This window comes from Perca fluviatilis, chromosome 6, assembly GCF_010015445.1.
Source record: "Perca fluviatilis chromosome 6, GENO_Pfluv_1.0, whole genome shotgun sequence".
NCBI lineage: Eukaryota > Metazoa > Chordata > Actinopteri > Perciformes > Percidae > Perca > Perca fluviatilis.
The window spans coordinates 3,476,639-3,494,596 of record NC_053117.1 but is presented as its reverse complement, the minus strand read 5'-3'; the positions used below and the strand labels follow the sequence as shown (position 1 = coordinate 3,494,596).

Below are 17,958 nucleotides of genomic sequence, written 5' to 3'. Positions count from 1 at the left end.
AGCAGGGGGAATGAGAGGGGGAAACGCCAGAGCAGGGGGAATGAGAGGGGGAAACGCCAGAGCAGGAGGAATGAGAGGGGGAAACGCCAGAGCAGGGGGAAACGTAGCAAAAGATAATTCTTGTTAAACCAAAACGTAGTGTAAAGTGTAAATGTAGCCTCAGCCTCATGCACCAGTTTGATGGCATAGTCTGTGTTCCATCTGCAATGTCCTCAGTATATCTTTGTTAACTTGCTGTATAATATGTATAATATGTCACCTTTAAGTGTGCCATGTAATGGCCCTTTCAGCCGGTCATGAAAATATATAAGAAGAAAAGAACCGAAGAAGCCATTTTCTGCATAATGACTACTTTTAGTACAATCTTCTGAAAAATACATCTGAAGTTTGTGTGCAGGACATGTAACAGAGGGGTGGGGGAAAAAAACGATACGGTATAGTATTGTGATATTTTCTGTGGCAATACAGTATCAATAGACAGACGCCAAGTATCGATTGTCAACGGAGAAATTAATCTTTTTAGATAAAACAGATGTTGACAGATTTTCCTTTTGGGGACATCATTTGAAATTGGGAAAAAATTTGAAGTTGGAAAAAAGGTAATCAATTGCAATATATCACAGAATATTGCAATATGTTTGAAATGGCAACAATATCGTATCGTGACATAAGTAAGTGATGATATGGTATTGTGAGGCCTCCCACTCTGAATACATCATCCACCGCTGCTTGTTAGTATGAAACAGTAAAGTAAGTTCTTGTATACTGTAGGATTATTTTGTTAAGAATATAATGTAAGATCTCAGATTTCATGACCTGACATTCTCTCTCCCTGTTCTTCTTGGGCCACGAGGAAGCCATCTGGTCTTGGGAAAGGATGAGACATTATTAAAATTGAAGATACAGCAGTTGCTCGAAAAAGATTTAATTAACAACTTGAACCAAAGGGAGTATTCCTTTCCCAGATGAACAGGGTGAGAGAACAATGGTCAGTGTTTTGCAAGCGCGTGATTCGTGACACAGAGTATGAAGATGACCTGGCTCTCAGGAAAACTCCTCAGTTTGTAGGAGATTAAAAACATACAGGTGTTCGGACCCAACAATAGCGACTTGTCTCTGTTGAGCTGAGAATGAGAGAACTCAGGGTCATGTTTTCATACGGTGTGTTACATATTGTTTAGGAGCCGGCTGCAGCCAGAAGACCGGGACTACGTCCAACTGATAACAGCACCATGGATGAAGCAGAGAAAATGGATAAAAAGTGAGGGTTCTGGGTTAGCCGGCATCAGATGCATTGCATACGCTTTTGTATTTTGCAATATCATTCACTAAAGCTTGTTATTAACTTTAACTGGACGAATCTTGAGTCTTAATTTGAATCCTGAGTCTTTTCCTCTGATCTACCAGTAAACGAACACTCTTCAGTGACCATAGAATTGGAGTCAGATTAAGTCTGGCCTTTTTAGGGCCAGACCGGTCATCGGTCACATTTTAGAATTAAATATTACAATACTAACTGCAAAACCAGTATAATAGTACAGAACCCAGTGTATAGAGAGCAGGCACATTACTACCTGCTGCTGTGGACTTCATATCAGCCACAACCAGTGGCTAAAATCCAGCTGACTGTATCTATTCACTGCCTGCTTAACTAGGGACCGATTCCAGACACAAGAGTAGATGCACTGTGATGGAATCAATGTGTTTTTACATCACTAGCACACAACAGTGAGTCAAGCTGAAGCCAGTCCCTGCAGCAGCCAGGCTCAAACCATGTCAGCATTGGTTCAAATGTATTCAGAGTCATTCCAGAGTCATTCCACCAGTCTGCACAATCACTATGGGTTGGGGCGGTTTATGTACTCCTCTCACTGAGGGGCTCACATCTTTATTCAGTTCTCATATACATACATTTTCATGTGATCAGAATACATATACTAATGGGGGGGGGGTGGAAACAACACAGGAAAAGTAAAAGAATAAAGAGAAAAAGAGAAAAAGACAAACTCACCCATATATTTTTTCATCTTCTGGACTTGGTCGGAGGAGAATCTTGGGCGTGGCTGTTACAGCAACTGTAGATAAGAAAATCAGGGAGAGCGGTGTTAATATCTTCTATGCTAACTGCTAACAACATGCTATGTCAGTAAAAGTACATGTATAATGAAGCTTTGGTAGAGTTCAAACAGGAGCCGCTGATCAAATCTCAGTCTCGACATGTTCCTGTTTACAATCAAAAATATGAATTAGCAATGGATCAAAGGACTTATGTGTGAAGTGAAAGCTTTTCCTTCTTAGCCTCTTCAGCTCATTTTTTTAAGTTTACAACCTGCAACTCTGCTATCATCAGCCTGGGTTCCAGCAGCAGCTGTGTGCAGAGAATCAGTTCTGATAAACCATATTCATGTAAGGTATGTTATTGTGTTACCCGTCAGTTGAATGTTAAGAGGAAGTTAGTAAACCATAGAGCTTTTATTGTGACGGGAAAAACCCAAGTGGAAAAAGAAGGTACTTTATTTGTCACATACACGTACATGTAGCGAAATTCATTCTCTGCATTTAACCCATCCCTGAAGGGAGCAGTGGGCAGCAAATCACAGCGCCCGGGGACCAACTCCAGATCTGAGCCAGTGCCTTGATCAAGGGCACTGACTGGAGAACCTAGTACATGTTTTTGATGGTGGGGGAAACCGAAGCACCCGGAGGAAACCCACGCAGACATGGGGAGAACATGCAAACTCCACACAGAAAGGCCCCGTAACGACCTGGACTCGAACCGAGAACCTTCTTGCTGTGAGGCCACAGTGCTAACCATTGGGCCACCATGCTGCCTCTGTTGTGTGGCCTAATGTTGACTGTGTTGTTGGTTAATAAAGTAAGATGTGCATTAGAAGCCTGTGTTTCTTTATTTTATAGTCGAACCTAAATCTAGGCAACATAATAAAGCCTTGGTTACATATATATATCAATACATATATACTGTTTTTTTCATATAATAGGCTATACTGTATGTAATCCATGGTTGTGTGTCTGCTATGTGTTAATGGCAGACTGAGGTGGATGGTATCACCTGGAGGCTCCTCAATGTGCGCGGTGTCTTTGCTCAGCTCAGCAGACGCCTGGGGGTCCTCAGGGACTCGGAATGGGGAGGCCATGGCTGACATCTTGGCTGTTCTCATGGGTTCTTCCCTGTTACACACACACACACACACACACACACACACACACACACACACACACAGAGACAGACAGGCAGGCAGGCAGACAGACAGACATACATACAGAGACAGACAGACAGACAGACAGACAGATAGATAGACATACAGACATACATACAGAGACAGACAGACAGATAGATAGACATACAGACATACATACAGAGACAGACAGACAGACAGACAGACAGACATACAGACAGACAGACATGATGAGAGGCTTTAAGGAGACTACAAGGTGTATAGTAACAGCAGCTGGTTAATGCCTGAGTATGCTAAATTAGCTCATGTACTGTCAGGGGTGGACAAGATTACAGTTGGACCTCAGATACATTTTAAGAAAGGCAATAGGAATTAATAGGACACCTAAGGAGCTAACTTAAATTAGAGATTTTTAATGTATTTTGGGGAAAGTGCAATTAGAATTTCAAGTCAATGAAGACACATCTAAGTCTGAAGTCATTGGCACATCCATGTTATGTCACAAGTCTACATAATCAAACTGGAAGTCAGTTGTTTCAGGCCTAGAGACTTGCATTTTCTTGATTTCACCTCAAACAAACAATATATCCATCCATCCATCCATCCATCCATCCTACCTGGGGTTGTCTCTCTCATTAGAAGAGTGGGAGGACAGGTCAGACTGGCGGGACCTCCTCTCCTCTGGGGGAGAATAGGAATGGTATGACTCCATCTCTGATATGTCTGACAGACAGACAAACAGACAGACAGCTCAGTTAGACACACAGATTAAATCCCCCTGCCCAGACTGTTTGCCCCCCCACCACCACCAGCAGCAGCAGCAGGAGACAGTTCCCCCAGGAAGCCCCGACACCAGCTAATGATTAAGGACATTATTAGAGATGTTTGTCAGAATGATGAGGACAAACTCTGGTGCCACAGCTCAGTACTCAGGATAAAAGCAGCAGTTACTCCACCACACTAAATCCATATAGAAATGATCAAATGGTTCCGATTTGTTGAAAAACACCCAAAGTTTTTAGATTATTTTCCTTCCTTTCTTCCAGGCAGCCATTGCTTTCTATTCGTATCAGTGCACTTTAAAAATCAGCTTCCATATTGTGTATATATAAGATGATTCGCAATGGTTCCAACACAGTACAGGTATGATCCTGGTTGGTTTGTTACTGCTGATGTGTATTTTAACAATACAGGGCCCACGCTGTTTGAAAAAGGACAGCTAGAGGCAGCAAACAAGTCCGGAAGACTTTTTGTGTACTGGCCATAGTCTGAATTGCAGGTCACATGACACCCAGGGCAGTGGTGGCCTAAAGGTTAGAGAAGCGAGCTTGTGACCGTGAGGTCGTCGGTTCAATCCCAATCCAACAGGATAAAATCTGGGTGGGGAAAGTGAAAGAACAGCACTTGTCCCTCCCTCATTACCACCACTGAGGTGCCCTTGAGCAAGGCCCTTAACCCCAACCGCTCCAGTGGAGCTGCTCAGTGGCCAGCAGATCAGACTGTGGTTGTACTGGGCAGCGTCCAGGTATGAATGTGGAACTGTGTGAATGTGATCAGGGCGTTCCTGCGAAAGAGAGGCTGCCTCTCAGTGAACCTCCCCTGAATAAATAAAGGTTAAATAAATAAATAAAAAAAAACACTGCCTAATTAGTCCAACAAAAATCAATAAGTGTCAATGGGCCGTATCATAAAATCATTGTTGTGCAATTCATGAATGCGGGGAGTCAGCCTACTCAACCAGAAAAGGACTCCAATGCTCATGCTATATGGCCCCAAATATGCAAAAGCATGAGGAAGCCTAAACAACTGTTTTTAAGTACTCATTTTACACAACGATTGGTTAAGTATGCAAAGGTGTAAGAGTAGGCAGGGTTTGAACTTCTCTCACGAGCTCAACAACCCATGAATGTTTCCGAGGACAGTCCAGACACAGACACACACAGGTGTTGGAGAGATATTGGGGAGGCACTGACATGCAGCCAGGAGGAACCTATATATGGACATTCAGAACAGGTACAGACACACTTTAAGTTACTGAGGCATTAAAGTATACAGCCACCTATCAAACACAGCAATACTCAACTCAAATGACTGAATTGAATTTTAAAATTGAATAAAGGATGCCTGGCACTGGCATTACCAGCTTTTATCTCAGACATTGAGTCCTATACATGCATGCATTGGCTCCTGTGAATGCCTTGTAAACGGGTATGTCATAAAAATCCTGCACAAGAAAGGACTTGGTCAGCAACAATTAAAGCTATGCTTTAGAGATGTAATTGCACAATAAAAATGTGCTGACCATTTAAGGTCTTGAGCTGGGGGTAATGACCAAAGTCAGTTTCCTTCACAGGATGTCTGATGGCTCATCCTTAAGGGATGAGGTTTGCTTCAAACTAACCAGCTTGTACTAAGTGTTGTCTAACCACACTCTAAGGCAAATAGCTGTTGGCCACAGTAAAAGCCTGTGGGCACAGAGGGATGCGATGTGATGAATTGTTCAAATGGGGATAACAGTGTATCTCTCCTTGAAGACATTCAAGTTGCACTGGGTTTATTCACATGGAAAAGTGACACAATTGGTTGTGTATAATTAGAATTGAAAGTTCAAACCCCAGCTACTTTCAGGTTTCACATGCTGTTTGAGAATCTGGCAAGCACTTTGTTTAAAGCACACCAATGCCTTAAGGGACAAGGTGAAAAAAATGGGGTTTGATATAATGTATATCTTAAGAATTATAACTTCAAAGAGCTACAGTACAGCACGACTAATTCATTTACAGACACTTTCAAGAAACGCTTCCTAAAAGGTCCATGAGGCAACTTCTGCAGCTCTGGGAGTCCAGCTGGTCCAAAGTGCTTACACACCGCCTGCTGTCCACAGAGAGCGCCAGGCTTTCATTCAGTCCCTGTGATTGTTTTTGTTTGTTTTTTAACATGGGTGGCACTGGTAGTCATTTGATTTGGCTGCTTTTATCCGTCAGAGCGTGGCACTCCACCCACTGCTCTGCAGAGAGGGAGGGAGGCTTCAACAGCACACCAAGAAACCAGAAACAAGAGACATTTGAGGACTCAGGTGTGAGAGGACAAGCAACGGAACCACATAAAAGAGAGCAAATAAAAAAGTCCCTCTGAAACCAAGACGCCATGATACACCGGCAGAGAGAGAGCAGATCACCAGGTACCATCTAGCACGGGTTCATTAGTTTGACTAGGGTTAGAGAGACAGTGTGCATGCAGGGCTGTAACTGGAGGGGGCGGAGTAAAAAAGCCAGAATCAGACACTGAAATAGAAGAGGGAGAGACAATGTAAGACAGCAGATGAGAGAGAGACAGACAAAATGTCAAACCTGTTTCGAACAAGTGTTAGCCAAATATGTCAGAAAATACATCACTCAGATTCACGTCACAACACCAAATTAGTACGGTGTGTTGATGTGAAAGAGTCCAACACAAAGAACCAATCAATACTGAGTTTTTGGAGGCGGGACATAGGGATGGCGATCTGGACCAGTCTATCCATCTGTGGGTCAAACAAAAAACAATCTGCACCAACATATCTTCACAATAGACCATGTATTTTCTGCCCAGTGCTAAGTTCTGGCAACCAACTTTAATCGCGGTTGTGAAATATTTGAAATTAAACAAAAAGTGGAACTAACGGTTTGTTCTTCAGCCCTGTCTCCAGCCATCAACCGGGGCACTGGACCCCTGGTGGCCCTTGGTGTCAAATTCAAGAAGTTTGTAAAGCATTTTTAAAATATTTTGGTTTTCCCTTTAAACTGGACAAATAATAAATCATTTCACCTTTTAGGTTCAATTTAGGTTCAATTTCTTTATTTTTGAAAGGGGACAGTGAACATTAATCAACATTGAAACAATGTAAATGTTCCCGAGTTAGCTCAAAAGTGCTAATTTTCATCAGTAAATGGCACTCAATGTGTATCTCTGCCACAGCTCTGGTGTTTCACTGTCCCCTCAGGGCAAGGGGTCCAGTACCCCAAAAAGGAGGAGAACCACACTAACAAACTTTAAATTGCAGCTATGAAACAGAGCTCTATGTGAAAGGAAATACATACACAATAAAAAAAAGCAAACATTGTGCTTAAAACCTTATTTTATGTGTTGTTCTTTTCAACATGTGTCCTTGTCTTTCCCTTTAAAGCATTGTAACTATGCAGTGTAGAGTAGAATGTACCTAGTTCATGGGAATAAGGGCTCTAAAAGACTTCTTTTATACAAGAAATACCAAAATCTAAGATTGCTGAGTACATTCATTCTACTCAGAGGTTGAACTCTTTTTCCACGCACAGTCCGTGTCTGTGTGTGTTTTTTGGATTGTATTTTAAGCATAGACTGTAACCCTGTGATTAAAGTAATGCAGTTTGTTCTCATCATGCTATCCTTGTGAAGATATGTTGTGCTGTATATTAATACAGGAATGAATTCACACACAGCCACTGTTAGGTGTAGTTGTGATGCATGATGGGGATTAATCGATGAATGTAGAATGCTGGCTCCAGGCTCCAGGCTCTGGCCATGCCATCAGGGGACTGACCCTGTCAGTGCGGTGAGATGTGCGAGCGTTGTATGAGAATGTTTGTGTGAAATGGAAACGCAGACGGAGACAACAGGGGGGTGAGAGCTGAGACCCAGCGCCGGGACAGACAGCGGCGAGTTGCTACACTGTTAGGGCAAATCATTAATGTGTTAATACACCTAAAACTCAACAAACATCTTACCCACTTTATGAGCCACGCTTTGTCATGCAACATTCTGTATTCACAAAAATAAATCATCACCCATTGTCTGCAACATCACGATTCAATATTCAGACACTATTTATATAATAAAGCACATTCATTTCTGCAGGCAGCTTCCTGACTTTTGCCCACTGGCATTATTCAACTTTTATACTTAATGAATCACACAATTCAAATTAAATAGTGATTAAAATGTGTTTATTTATTCAGGAAAATGAATCATGTAATAAAAAGTTAAAGATTTAGAGCAGTATAAAGAGAAGTGCAAAAGGTGTGAAAGCTTTACAACTTAGTCAGGTTGCGTCACAGCCGTTTTACAGCTTAGAGAAAGGCAACAGTGTTACACAAGCTGTGTCTTGGGTGGTCCTTCATCTAAAAGAATGACATTTTATCTGGAAGAGAGAACACAGACAGAGATTGCACTTTTGAGCGATTACAGGGATCGCTTTTGCTTGTCAAGATGAGCACTTTTAATTCAGTACGATCAGTTACATTTTCTATCAGGTAGGTAGGTTTTTGGGCTCACAGTAAGGTCCTGACTGAACCTGAGCCGCTGCTGACTCCTTTCTTTTTACAGCTATACACAGAAGCTGAGCAGAAACTCAACTCTGCTTAGTGTCACATGTTGTTTTCTAGCCGCTTCAATGTCTGATATTTTCAACCTTTGTATGCGTGTCTGTAAACATGATTGTAACTATAGGAAACAGCTAAAATAATGTCTCTCCCAGAGACAGGCTTTACAGTTAGCTCGCCTGCTAAGATCAGCTGCCCATTTATATTTTCCTACAATAAGTAACCGTTTTGATTGAATTTAAAAAGGGACATTTCTGACACCCTGAGGCCTCTGTAGATTATGGAAATATTACAAGGATAAGGAGAATAACTTCCAGTTCACACCTGTGGGAGACACTGGTTCTTATAATGTGGTGTAGGCAGGACTGCTGTGCACAAACATCCCTGTGGTTTATTTAACACACTGGCCATGCATTCAGGGACTCACCATCATTATCAGAGTCAGAGTCTGCGAGGGGGGGGATGCGGACCAGGATCTGACGGCGGTCTCTCTGGACCACCAGCTGCAGCTTCCCCCGCGACTTCTCTATAAGCTTCCCAGCATCGTGCAGAGAGAGGTTCTCCGTCACTGTCCCATTGATCTACACACAAACACACACACACACACACACACACACACACACACACACACACACACACACACACACACACACACACACACACACACACACACACACACACACACACACACATATATATAATCTTGGTGTCAACTTTATCTTTGATTTTACAATCCCTGACACAGTATATACAGTACTGCGTTATCAGTTTATGTAAATCATAGTTGTTGCTGTCTGGGACTGGAAAAAGGTAGCCAGTATCTCACAAGACAAATAAGCAAAGAATAAACAGTTGTTAAATAGACTTAACAACATGAACAGAACAAAGCTAGGTCTTAGTGATCCCTGGTATGCATGTTAGGAACCCTTGGGGGGTTGAGAATGGATGGATGGATGATGGGTGTGCGGCGCACTTGTGGATAAACGTGTGTGCACCTTGAGAATGATGTCTCCCTCCTGCAGGTTCCCGTCTTTGGCAGCCAGGCCTGTGCTGGTCATCTGTTTGATGAAGATCTGACTCCCCAGACGCAGACCGTACTCTAAAAAAAAAAACAAAAAAAAAACACAACCCGGTTACTGCAAACCCCTGCTGAGCTGCAACCAACTCAAGGTTGGAATTTCTTGTCAAAATATATGAATGCACTTCTGCTCAGCAGAGGATTTGGATGCCTGGAAGTTCTTCCATTTGTCCTGTTAAAGTGATTTACCAAATAATGTACACCCTGAAGAAGGCAGTTTGTGCCGCTATGCGTGGGATCCTGCCCAGTTCTATTTTTGAATGTACTAGATTTTGATATGAAATGGCTTCTTTTTCTTTTTTAATTGCAAGAACAGTGCCTTAGACCTTTTTTCTCTTTTGAAATCATGAGCCCCGTCATGATTTGGTTAAACTCCTGGGAACTCCAGACTTTTTCCCTCTAAACTGTACATAGGTGCCATGTGGTCCGTTAGCTAGCTAGCAAGGTAACTCATGGGGAAAGTTACTTTGACAATGTAGGCTGTGGAAAAAATTTAGGGTTTTTTAGTGAACAACTCATTTACAATAACGGTCGACCGCAAGCTTGTACCACATTTAAAGTCAATCCATCCAGCATTTAGCGAGATATTTTACTGCTGGTGTAGCTGGAGGAAATCGGTATTCATCCTCTGTGGGCCATGAATGTCAGTACAGAACGTCACGGCAATCCACTCAATAGTTGCGGAGATATCTGAAACTGGACCAAAGTGGTGGACCGACAGACCGCTCTACAATTACATCCAGAAAGTGACGCTGCATGCTTCACTAAAAACAAACCTATCCATAAAAGACATCACAATAGGGCTGCACAATTAATCCCAATCGTATCGGAATCGCAATATGGACTATCATCATAGGGGACACACAATATTTGCTAAAAAATATGTGTCAAACCACTCTGGATGAAGTATTAAGGTGCTGCAGAGACCTACAAATCCTCTCCTACAGACTACAGAAAACATCTTTGTTTGGTACAGACCCTTGCAATAATCAGTTTAATTTCGTAGTTCTAATATTTTTCAATGAAAATGAGTATGATGATACAAAAATGATCAGTCCCTCCAATATCGTGAATCATATCACAAACGCAATGTCCGTCAAAATAATCACAATTAGATGTTTTCCTCATATCGTGCAGCCCTACATCACAATGAAGCTACCACAGAATCCGTTCCACCCAAGCACCTCAGCATCCCATACCAGCCATCAGGCACCGGGACATTACTAACTGGCCAAGGCTACAGTTCCAGTCAACACAGTGGAAACACCCTCCACTCCGGTTTCTCAAATGTTACGGTGCCTGCTCTATACCCTTTCTTTCTGCTCACTCTTTACACTATGTGACAAAAAATAGAAACACCTCTACCATCTAATACAACAGCCCTGCAATACGTCCTATCATATGGCGCTTTTCCATTACATGGTACCTACTCGCCTCGCCTCGACTATACTCTACTCTACTCTACTCGCCTTTTTTGGTTTTCCATTACGAAAAAAAGTACCTGGTACCTGCTAACAGGTACTTTTTTTAGTACCTCCTCAGTCGAGGTTCCAAGCGAGCTGAGGCGAGCCGAAAATGTGACGTGAAACCCTGCAGGCTGCTGATTGGTCGGAAAGAATCGTCACTGATCACTGCATTGCTAGCGAGAGACGGCATTTTTAAATAGTTTAGCCAGCGGTGGTTTTTTGCTGCCGGAGGCTCCACCCAGAGCTTTCTCCGTAGCATACAAGTGGCCTGATGTTTATACTTGTGCGCTGGTGTGTGTCGAGTCGCCGTGTGTGTGTGTGTGTGTGTGTGTGTGTGTGTGTGTGTGTGTGTGTGTGTGTGTGTGTGTGTGTGTGTGTGTGTAGCTGGTGAGCGAGGGAGAAGTGAGAGAGTGCCAGCGATTATCTCCGCAGCGAGTAGTGACTCTAGAGTCATATATATGTGAGAGAAACAAAGTGTCTGCCCTGTTCTTTCTGACCACGATGGGAAATCTGGAGCAGTAAAAGTTAACTATCTTGTTGATTTCATGTTGTTTACGGAGAAGGAGAACCAGGAAATGAGTCGGGGGGGGAAATGCAACACTACCAAGCCACGCCAGCGGCAGTCGCTATGACGACCAGCCACGCTGAGGCGGTACTAAAATCTGCAAAGGAAAAGGGACGCACAGTGCGGCGAGTCGAGTCGATGCGAGTAGAGTCGAGACGAGCAGGTACCATGTAATGGAAAAACGCCAATAGTGAAGCCTATGTTTAGACAGCTGCTAATTCAACTCTACAGTCATTTCAGAGCCTGCACTTTATGCTGGACTGCATTGTAGAGGCAATTCTAATACTCTTTATGTATAAAAAATGGCAGTGGATACATTATTAGAAAAACAAAGAATAGTTGGCTGTATTCAGAGTCCCGGGAGAGGACAGTCTTCTTACAGGACCCCTTCTCTCCGTATCAAGGTTCATAACCCTGCTAGAGCACACATTCATTCTATTGAACTGGAACCTGGCACAACCTCCCACTTTCACTATGTTGATCAAAGATGTTATGCAGCAGCTAAAACAGTTAAAAACTCAGATATACCCTACATTGCATAGTTCCGTTGAAACATTTTGTAAGACTTGGCAACCCTTCACTGATATTGTAGAAGCTATAGGCAATAAATAGCCCCTTGGCTCTTAGCTATGAGAACTATCTGAGGTGTGATGTCAATAAGTATGTGGGGCAGCTATGTACTTTGATTATTATCTAATCGGATTATTGTACAGGACCTACTGTGTTAGTGTCTGTGTTTGTAAAACTATTTATGTAATATTTTATAGAATTTGTATGCAATATGTTTGCTCTCTAAAATACCAATTAAAAAGACGTTTAAAAACAATATTATGATTGCTGTGTTTTTCGAGGGCATCAAGAGAAAAGAGAGAATGTAATACATACTGTATATATGATATATAGGATTAAAAAATGAAGGCAATGGTCATCTGTTGTGAGTGAAAGAATTGTGGTTGCCGTGTCGTGCCGTGAGTCCTGCAGCCGTGTTTCTGTGCAATGGAATGTCTTTATAAACAACCCATACAACTCCTAATATTATTTGACCTTTCGTATGTATTCTATTTTAATTGGAGTATGCTTTGGAGACTGCCCAGATTAAGCCCCCCTGAGGGTTTTTTGCATCTCTCCATCACATCTTTTATTGATTATGTGTATATTAATCTGTGGTATTTGTAAATGTGTAAACCAATAAACTTAATTAAACTAAACTGGGCTAAACCAGATCCTCCTGTCAGTGAGCTGGGCAGCCGCGGGGTTTTACCTTCGCTGGGTCTGTTCTTCACCAGCAGGACGTTGACGGGTTTGTCCAGCGGCTCCAGCGCTCTGGAAGCTTCTGGGGATGGTGGGTTGTCGTTGAGCTGGTCCCTGCTGCTGTACCTGCCTCCTCTTCCTCCTCCTCCTCCTTCGCCCCGCTCATACTTGTCCTCCATGCGGTAGCTGTCCCCGGGGCTGCGGCCGCGGCTGGGGTACCGCTGGCGGTCGGCGCTGGTGTCCAGGGCGCGCCCCCGGCTGCCCTCCCTGCGGGATCTCTCCGGGCTGGGCGAGCTTCTCTCATGGCTCCTCCCGCGGCTCCTTCCTCTCTGGTTGGTGTCCCGCCCTCCTCTGTACTCGGGCTCCAGGTATCCTTTGCTGTCCGCGATGTGGTCCCGGCCTTCGTCGCGGTACCAGCCGTTGTCATTGTCGGCGTCGTAGTAGTGGGTGGAGGGGGCGTACTCCCGACTGTCTCCGCCTGGGGAGGGGGGCTGCTTCAGTGAGTGGACCTTACGAGGTCTCTTCACCGTCTGGCAGAGAAGGTAAAAACAACCATCAGACGAGCTCGCCTTTCTCCATATGGGTTCACTTTAACACATTTTAAAGAAGGTTATGAAACACTACTAATAATATAAGAGTGGAAATTCTTACAATAATTGTTTCATACAGAACTCAATGATCCTGAACTCTCTTTAGCACACCAAACACAAAGTCTGCATTCCGTCCTTCCATTTGCAGCTGTTCAAAACAGGATTTCTAGTTTTTATAATTAGTCGAGCTACTCAACAGTCTTTTCCACATACCATATGGTTGGTTGGGAATCACTGATTCAGATATTTTTAAATGTTACAGGAAACTTTTATTTTACAATCATGTTTCTTCCATATCTACATGAAGGATGGTACGGACGCTTTAATTAGATGCAAATAAAATCCACGACGACCGTGAAAACATCCAACCTTGTGTCTATGCAGTAACCAGGGGTGACTGTATAAGTGAAGCCAAAACATCTGGATCGCCCCCCCCTGGTGGCTGGCTGCAGTATAGGTCATAAACCCCACCCCATCCAGGTTAGCGGACATGGACCAAACTAAAAAAAATCTACAACTAGACGTCAGATACATTTTTCCCAAAAGATGGTTTCTGTCGTTTTAGGTAGTTCTGATCACGCCGTTTGTTCAAGTGTTCATTTTTCTGATCAGTTTGGTTTTTATTAGATATTTGACGCTATAAAAACTGAAACGTCAATTTTGACAGCTGGAATTGACTCGTGAATGGTCAGGCGGGACTCTGATACCGCGGCTCCACCGCCTAATCAACACAGCGCTCTGACAAGACGGCAGCGCCCGTATCAGAGAGATTTTGTCCAGCGGGAGGAAGTGGAGATGCGTCGTCTAGGGCTGCACGATATTTTGTTTCATCGTCTACATCGCGATGTGCGCATGCACGATAGTCACATTGCAGGATGTTGCGATGTTGACGCTACAACTTCTTTGCTGCTTGATACAAAAGTAAACTTTCACCGTTCTCCTTTTCCATGATTGTTACTGGCCGACCCTTCCCCTTTAAGACAGGAGGTCACGTGACGTAACGTTAGTCCGACGGGGGTTGTTATCATAGGCAGTATATAATGGACCACCAGACCCCGTGTCTCTGGACGGAGACCAGTGAAGGATATTAGAAGTCTCTTTTCCGGTGCTGGCTGAGCGTTACTGCGCAGCCTCCAGCTGAGCTTGAAGACGTAGATGTGCCGTGAGCAACCTGTCTGAAAGTGTGAAGTCTTCTGGTAGCTGTGCCAAGAGAAATCTCAATCATTCCCAGTCTTACAGAGACGGAGAGCGTAGGTATATGTAAGGAGATAACATAGGCACAGGCTCATTATTGATAACTAACATGCTAGTTAACATTAGTAATTAAACTTAAACGGCTAACGTAAGTCGAAACTGCCTGCGAGCTTCTCCTGTACTATACGGTAATTCCTCTTCTATGCGACAGTAAGTCGCGTGGTTATGACACAATCGTTAGCCTATTTTTATAAAACCGTCTGCTACGGAGCAATAACACGAGGTACAAGGTAATGGAGCCTTTTATACATTTATGTTGTGTTTCTTTAGAAATGAACAATGGACAAATAGAGTCTTTAAACTCTTCAGATGTAAAGATATTCGCTGTCAAAGTGATGTCAAAATGAATGGCAGTCAATGGAATGCTAATGGGAGGTGATCGCTTTGTAGCATCAAAATGGCGCCATAGGAGATTCGAGTTCTGAAGCGAAGTTTACCCCCTTGGTTGTTATGGGAAGTGAGGCTCTCTGTGTGTAGATAAGTACCGTAAGCGGCAGCTGCCGCTGACACAGTGATGCACATACTTTTCCGTGGGTAGTGAAGCTACAGTAGTCCGTTTTTTATGTTCGCTGCACAGACAAACTAAATCACCTGATTAATGCAACGTAATCACGACATATCCCGGCAATTTTTCACCGGAGAAAGCTGCTACCAGCCAGGCTAAAGCTGGTATATATAGTTAGCCTAAAGAAACAATGGGTCTGTCCCAACCAACGTTACGTTAATATCGGTGCCGCGACGCTGGAAACGTAACACTAATCTACAACAGCAGTCTGTGTCTGATATAACGCAATTTACACTGACTTAAGTGTTCTTGGATACACAGTTTGTTGCTAGTGCGTAACATGCAGGCTCTGCATGCACAGCGCACCACCAATCACAATCAATGTTGATCAATTTATCAAACAACCAAAGCAAGCCCCGCTAGTCGACCACAACCTGACATTTAGAGGATGCATTAGTAATATAATTTACTTTAGCCTGGATTAATAGTAGCCTATTGAATACAATGGTGTCATGTCAGTCAATCAGTGTATTTCTACCCAAATTCCCTCTCCAAAATCTCTTGAGAAGAGTAGTCACAGCGCTTACTTGCTTTGGGGTTTGTAAAGCATTATAATGCTTCACAAACACCAAAGTTCAACAAATTTTTATTTACATTTTTATTTTCTATGTAGATGCACTCTCCTACAAAATCACCCTAGTAGTCGAGAATGATTTATTATTTCCAAATAGAGCTATTCATATCATCTTGAAAAAATTAAAATGTCTTTTTTTCATATCGCAATATATATATATATATATATATATATATATATATATATATATATATATATATATATATATATATATATATATCTCGCAGGAAAAAAATATATCGCAATGTCAGTTTTTTTTCCAATATCGTGCAGCCCTAGCGTCGTCCATCTTTATATACACTCTGTGGTTGCTACAACAACACACAAACATGGCGCCCTGTGTAAAGGTACCAGAAGAATCTCACAGACGTGAACTGTGGATTATTCCAGGATGAGTTCCCTGAAAACACTACGGAGCAGCTTCACACTTTGGGAACCGTGAGTAAAGATTGTTTTGTCAAAAATGTTATCTGCTTGTTTTTATTGTTCATCAAAAACCATAATGAAGAAACAACATTTGGGTTATTTTAGTTTTGGTTTAAAAAAAGGACAAAAGTGCACAGACTTTGTTACCTGACCTGTTTGTTCAATAAGACTGAAAGAAGCCGAGCTTCAAACTGAACAGCTTCTATGTCGGATTCTCTCAGAAAGGAGCGAGAGTAAAGATACACCTGGATGTCGTGAAAGCGGTGATTCAAAGCAGCAAATCAGATTCCCTCGACATGGCTTTTATATTTAGCTGTGCGGAGAAGTGAGATTAGTCCGGCGTACACACGGTACACAAGTGCTGCTACTTTTAGAGATGTAGCAGCGTGAGAGGCAGCCAGGCAGAAAACCTGAGACATTACTGTGCAGCAGGAGACTTAAAACCACACACACACACACACACCCACACACACACACACACACACACACACACACACACACACACACACACACACACACACACACACACACACACACACACACACACACACACACACACACACACACACACACACACACACACACACACACACACACACACACACACACACACCTAAATTCACAGATATGAGTCATTATCACAGCATAAGACACACACACTACAGCGAGAAGGACAGCCACATTGCAAGGTGGAAAACCGAGAGTTGGGAGACTTGATCCATGAAATATGGAGATAACAGCACACATTTTCATATGGTCTCTGGTGGAAGACATTCGTAGTGTTGTTGTTGTTGTTGTTGTTGTTCATATGGAAAGCAGAGGGATTCATTGGTTTTAGAGACACACAGCAGCCAAGCTCACAACACAACATTCCTGCGAACGATAATACAATTATTTCAAGTTTTGGAATGCTCCACTTTTTAAAAAGTTTTAAAAAACTAACTTCTGCGGGAGCTCTTAAGGGAACCAGAACTCTGAATTATCTGATGGCTTTCAGAACTATTAGTCCACTTCAGCAGCGTTTCATTATCATTGCTTTTTATCTTAAAGCTGCAAACTGTGTTCACTGAAACACAGGCTGGAGGTACCACTATTGGAAATAAAGTCCCACATCTCAGCAGTTGTTCGTTCTAAGACAGTAGTCGACAACGTCACCAATCGTGACTCTGCAAAAGGACAGTGTGTCTTCCCTGTGTGTGGCTCATACTCACTATTTTAGCCACTTTACCACATTTACGAAGGGACTGCACAGCAAAGGAGTGAGGCACGTTGTCCATGGGGATGGAGTTGACCTGAATGACACGATCATTCTCACTGGGCAAAAGAAAGAGACACACAAATAATACAAGATCATTATGAGAACAAAATAAAATCATAACATCAACATTACAAATGTTTCACAAATAATATAGTAATGCTTTGTGCCAATTAGTAATTATTCCACCTAACTTGATTGCAGAGACAAATTATTTTACTACTGGTACTTTGGACTTTCTGTAAAATTACTTTACTATAAGACAACACATTTACAGACATTTGGTGTCAAGATATTTTGCAGAGCTCCGACCCAGAGCTGTGCTAGCCAACTCCGGTGTATGTGAGACAGACATGGTTAAGTACAGAGTGACTAGTAGAGGTAGAGGTCTTCTAGTCCAC

The 17,958-nt window shown here is 42.7% G+C and overlaps 1 protein-coding gene across 7 annotated transcripts in view; it reads right to left on the bottom strand.

Annotated features, from left to right (window-relative positions):
* Positions 1-17,958, bottom strand: part of LOC120560521 (tight junction protein ZO-2-like) — an 86,400-nt gene that overhangs the window by 26,968 nt on the left and 41,474 nt on the right. For all 7 annotated transcript variants that reach the window (XM_039803129.1, XM_039803132.1, XM_039803126.1 and 4 more), the window contains 7 exons: positions 17,514-17,616; positions 12,904-13,423; positions 9,529-9,632; positions 8,961-9,114; positions 3,815-3,920; positions 3,071-3,189; positions 2,012-2,075 (listed from right to left, as the gene is read on the bottom strand). In XM_039803129.1, the coding sequence (XP_039659063.1) occupies positions 2,012-2,075; positions 3,071-3,189; positions 3,815-3,920; positions 8,961-9,114; positions 9,529-9,632; positions 12,904-13,423; positions 17,514-17,616 (1,170 nt within the window). The remainder of the gene's footprint in view (positions 1-2,011; positions 2,076-3,070; positions 3,190-3,814; positions 3,921-8,960; positions 9,115-9,528; positions 9,633-12,903; positions 13,424-17,513; positions 17,617-17,958) is intronic.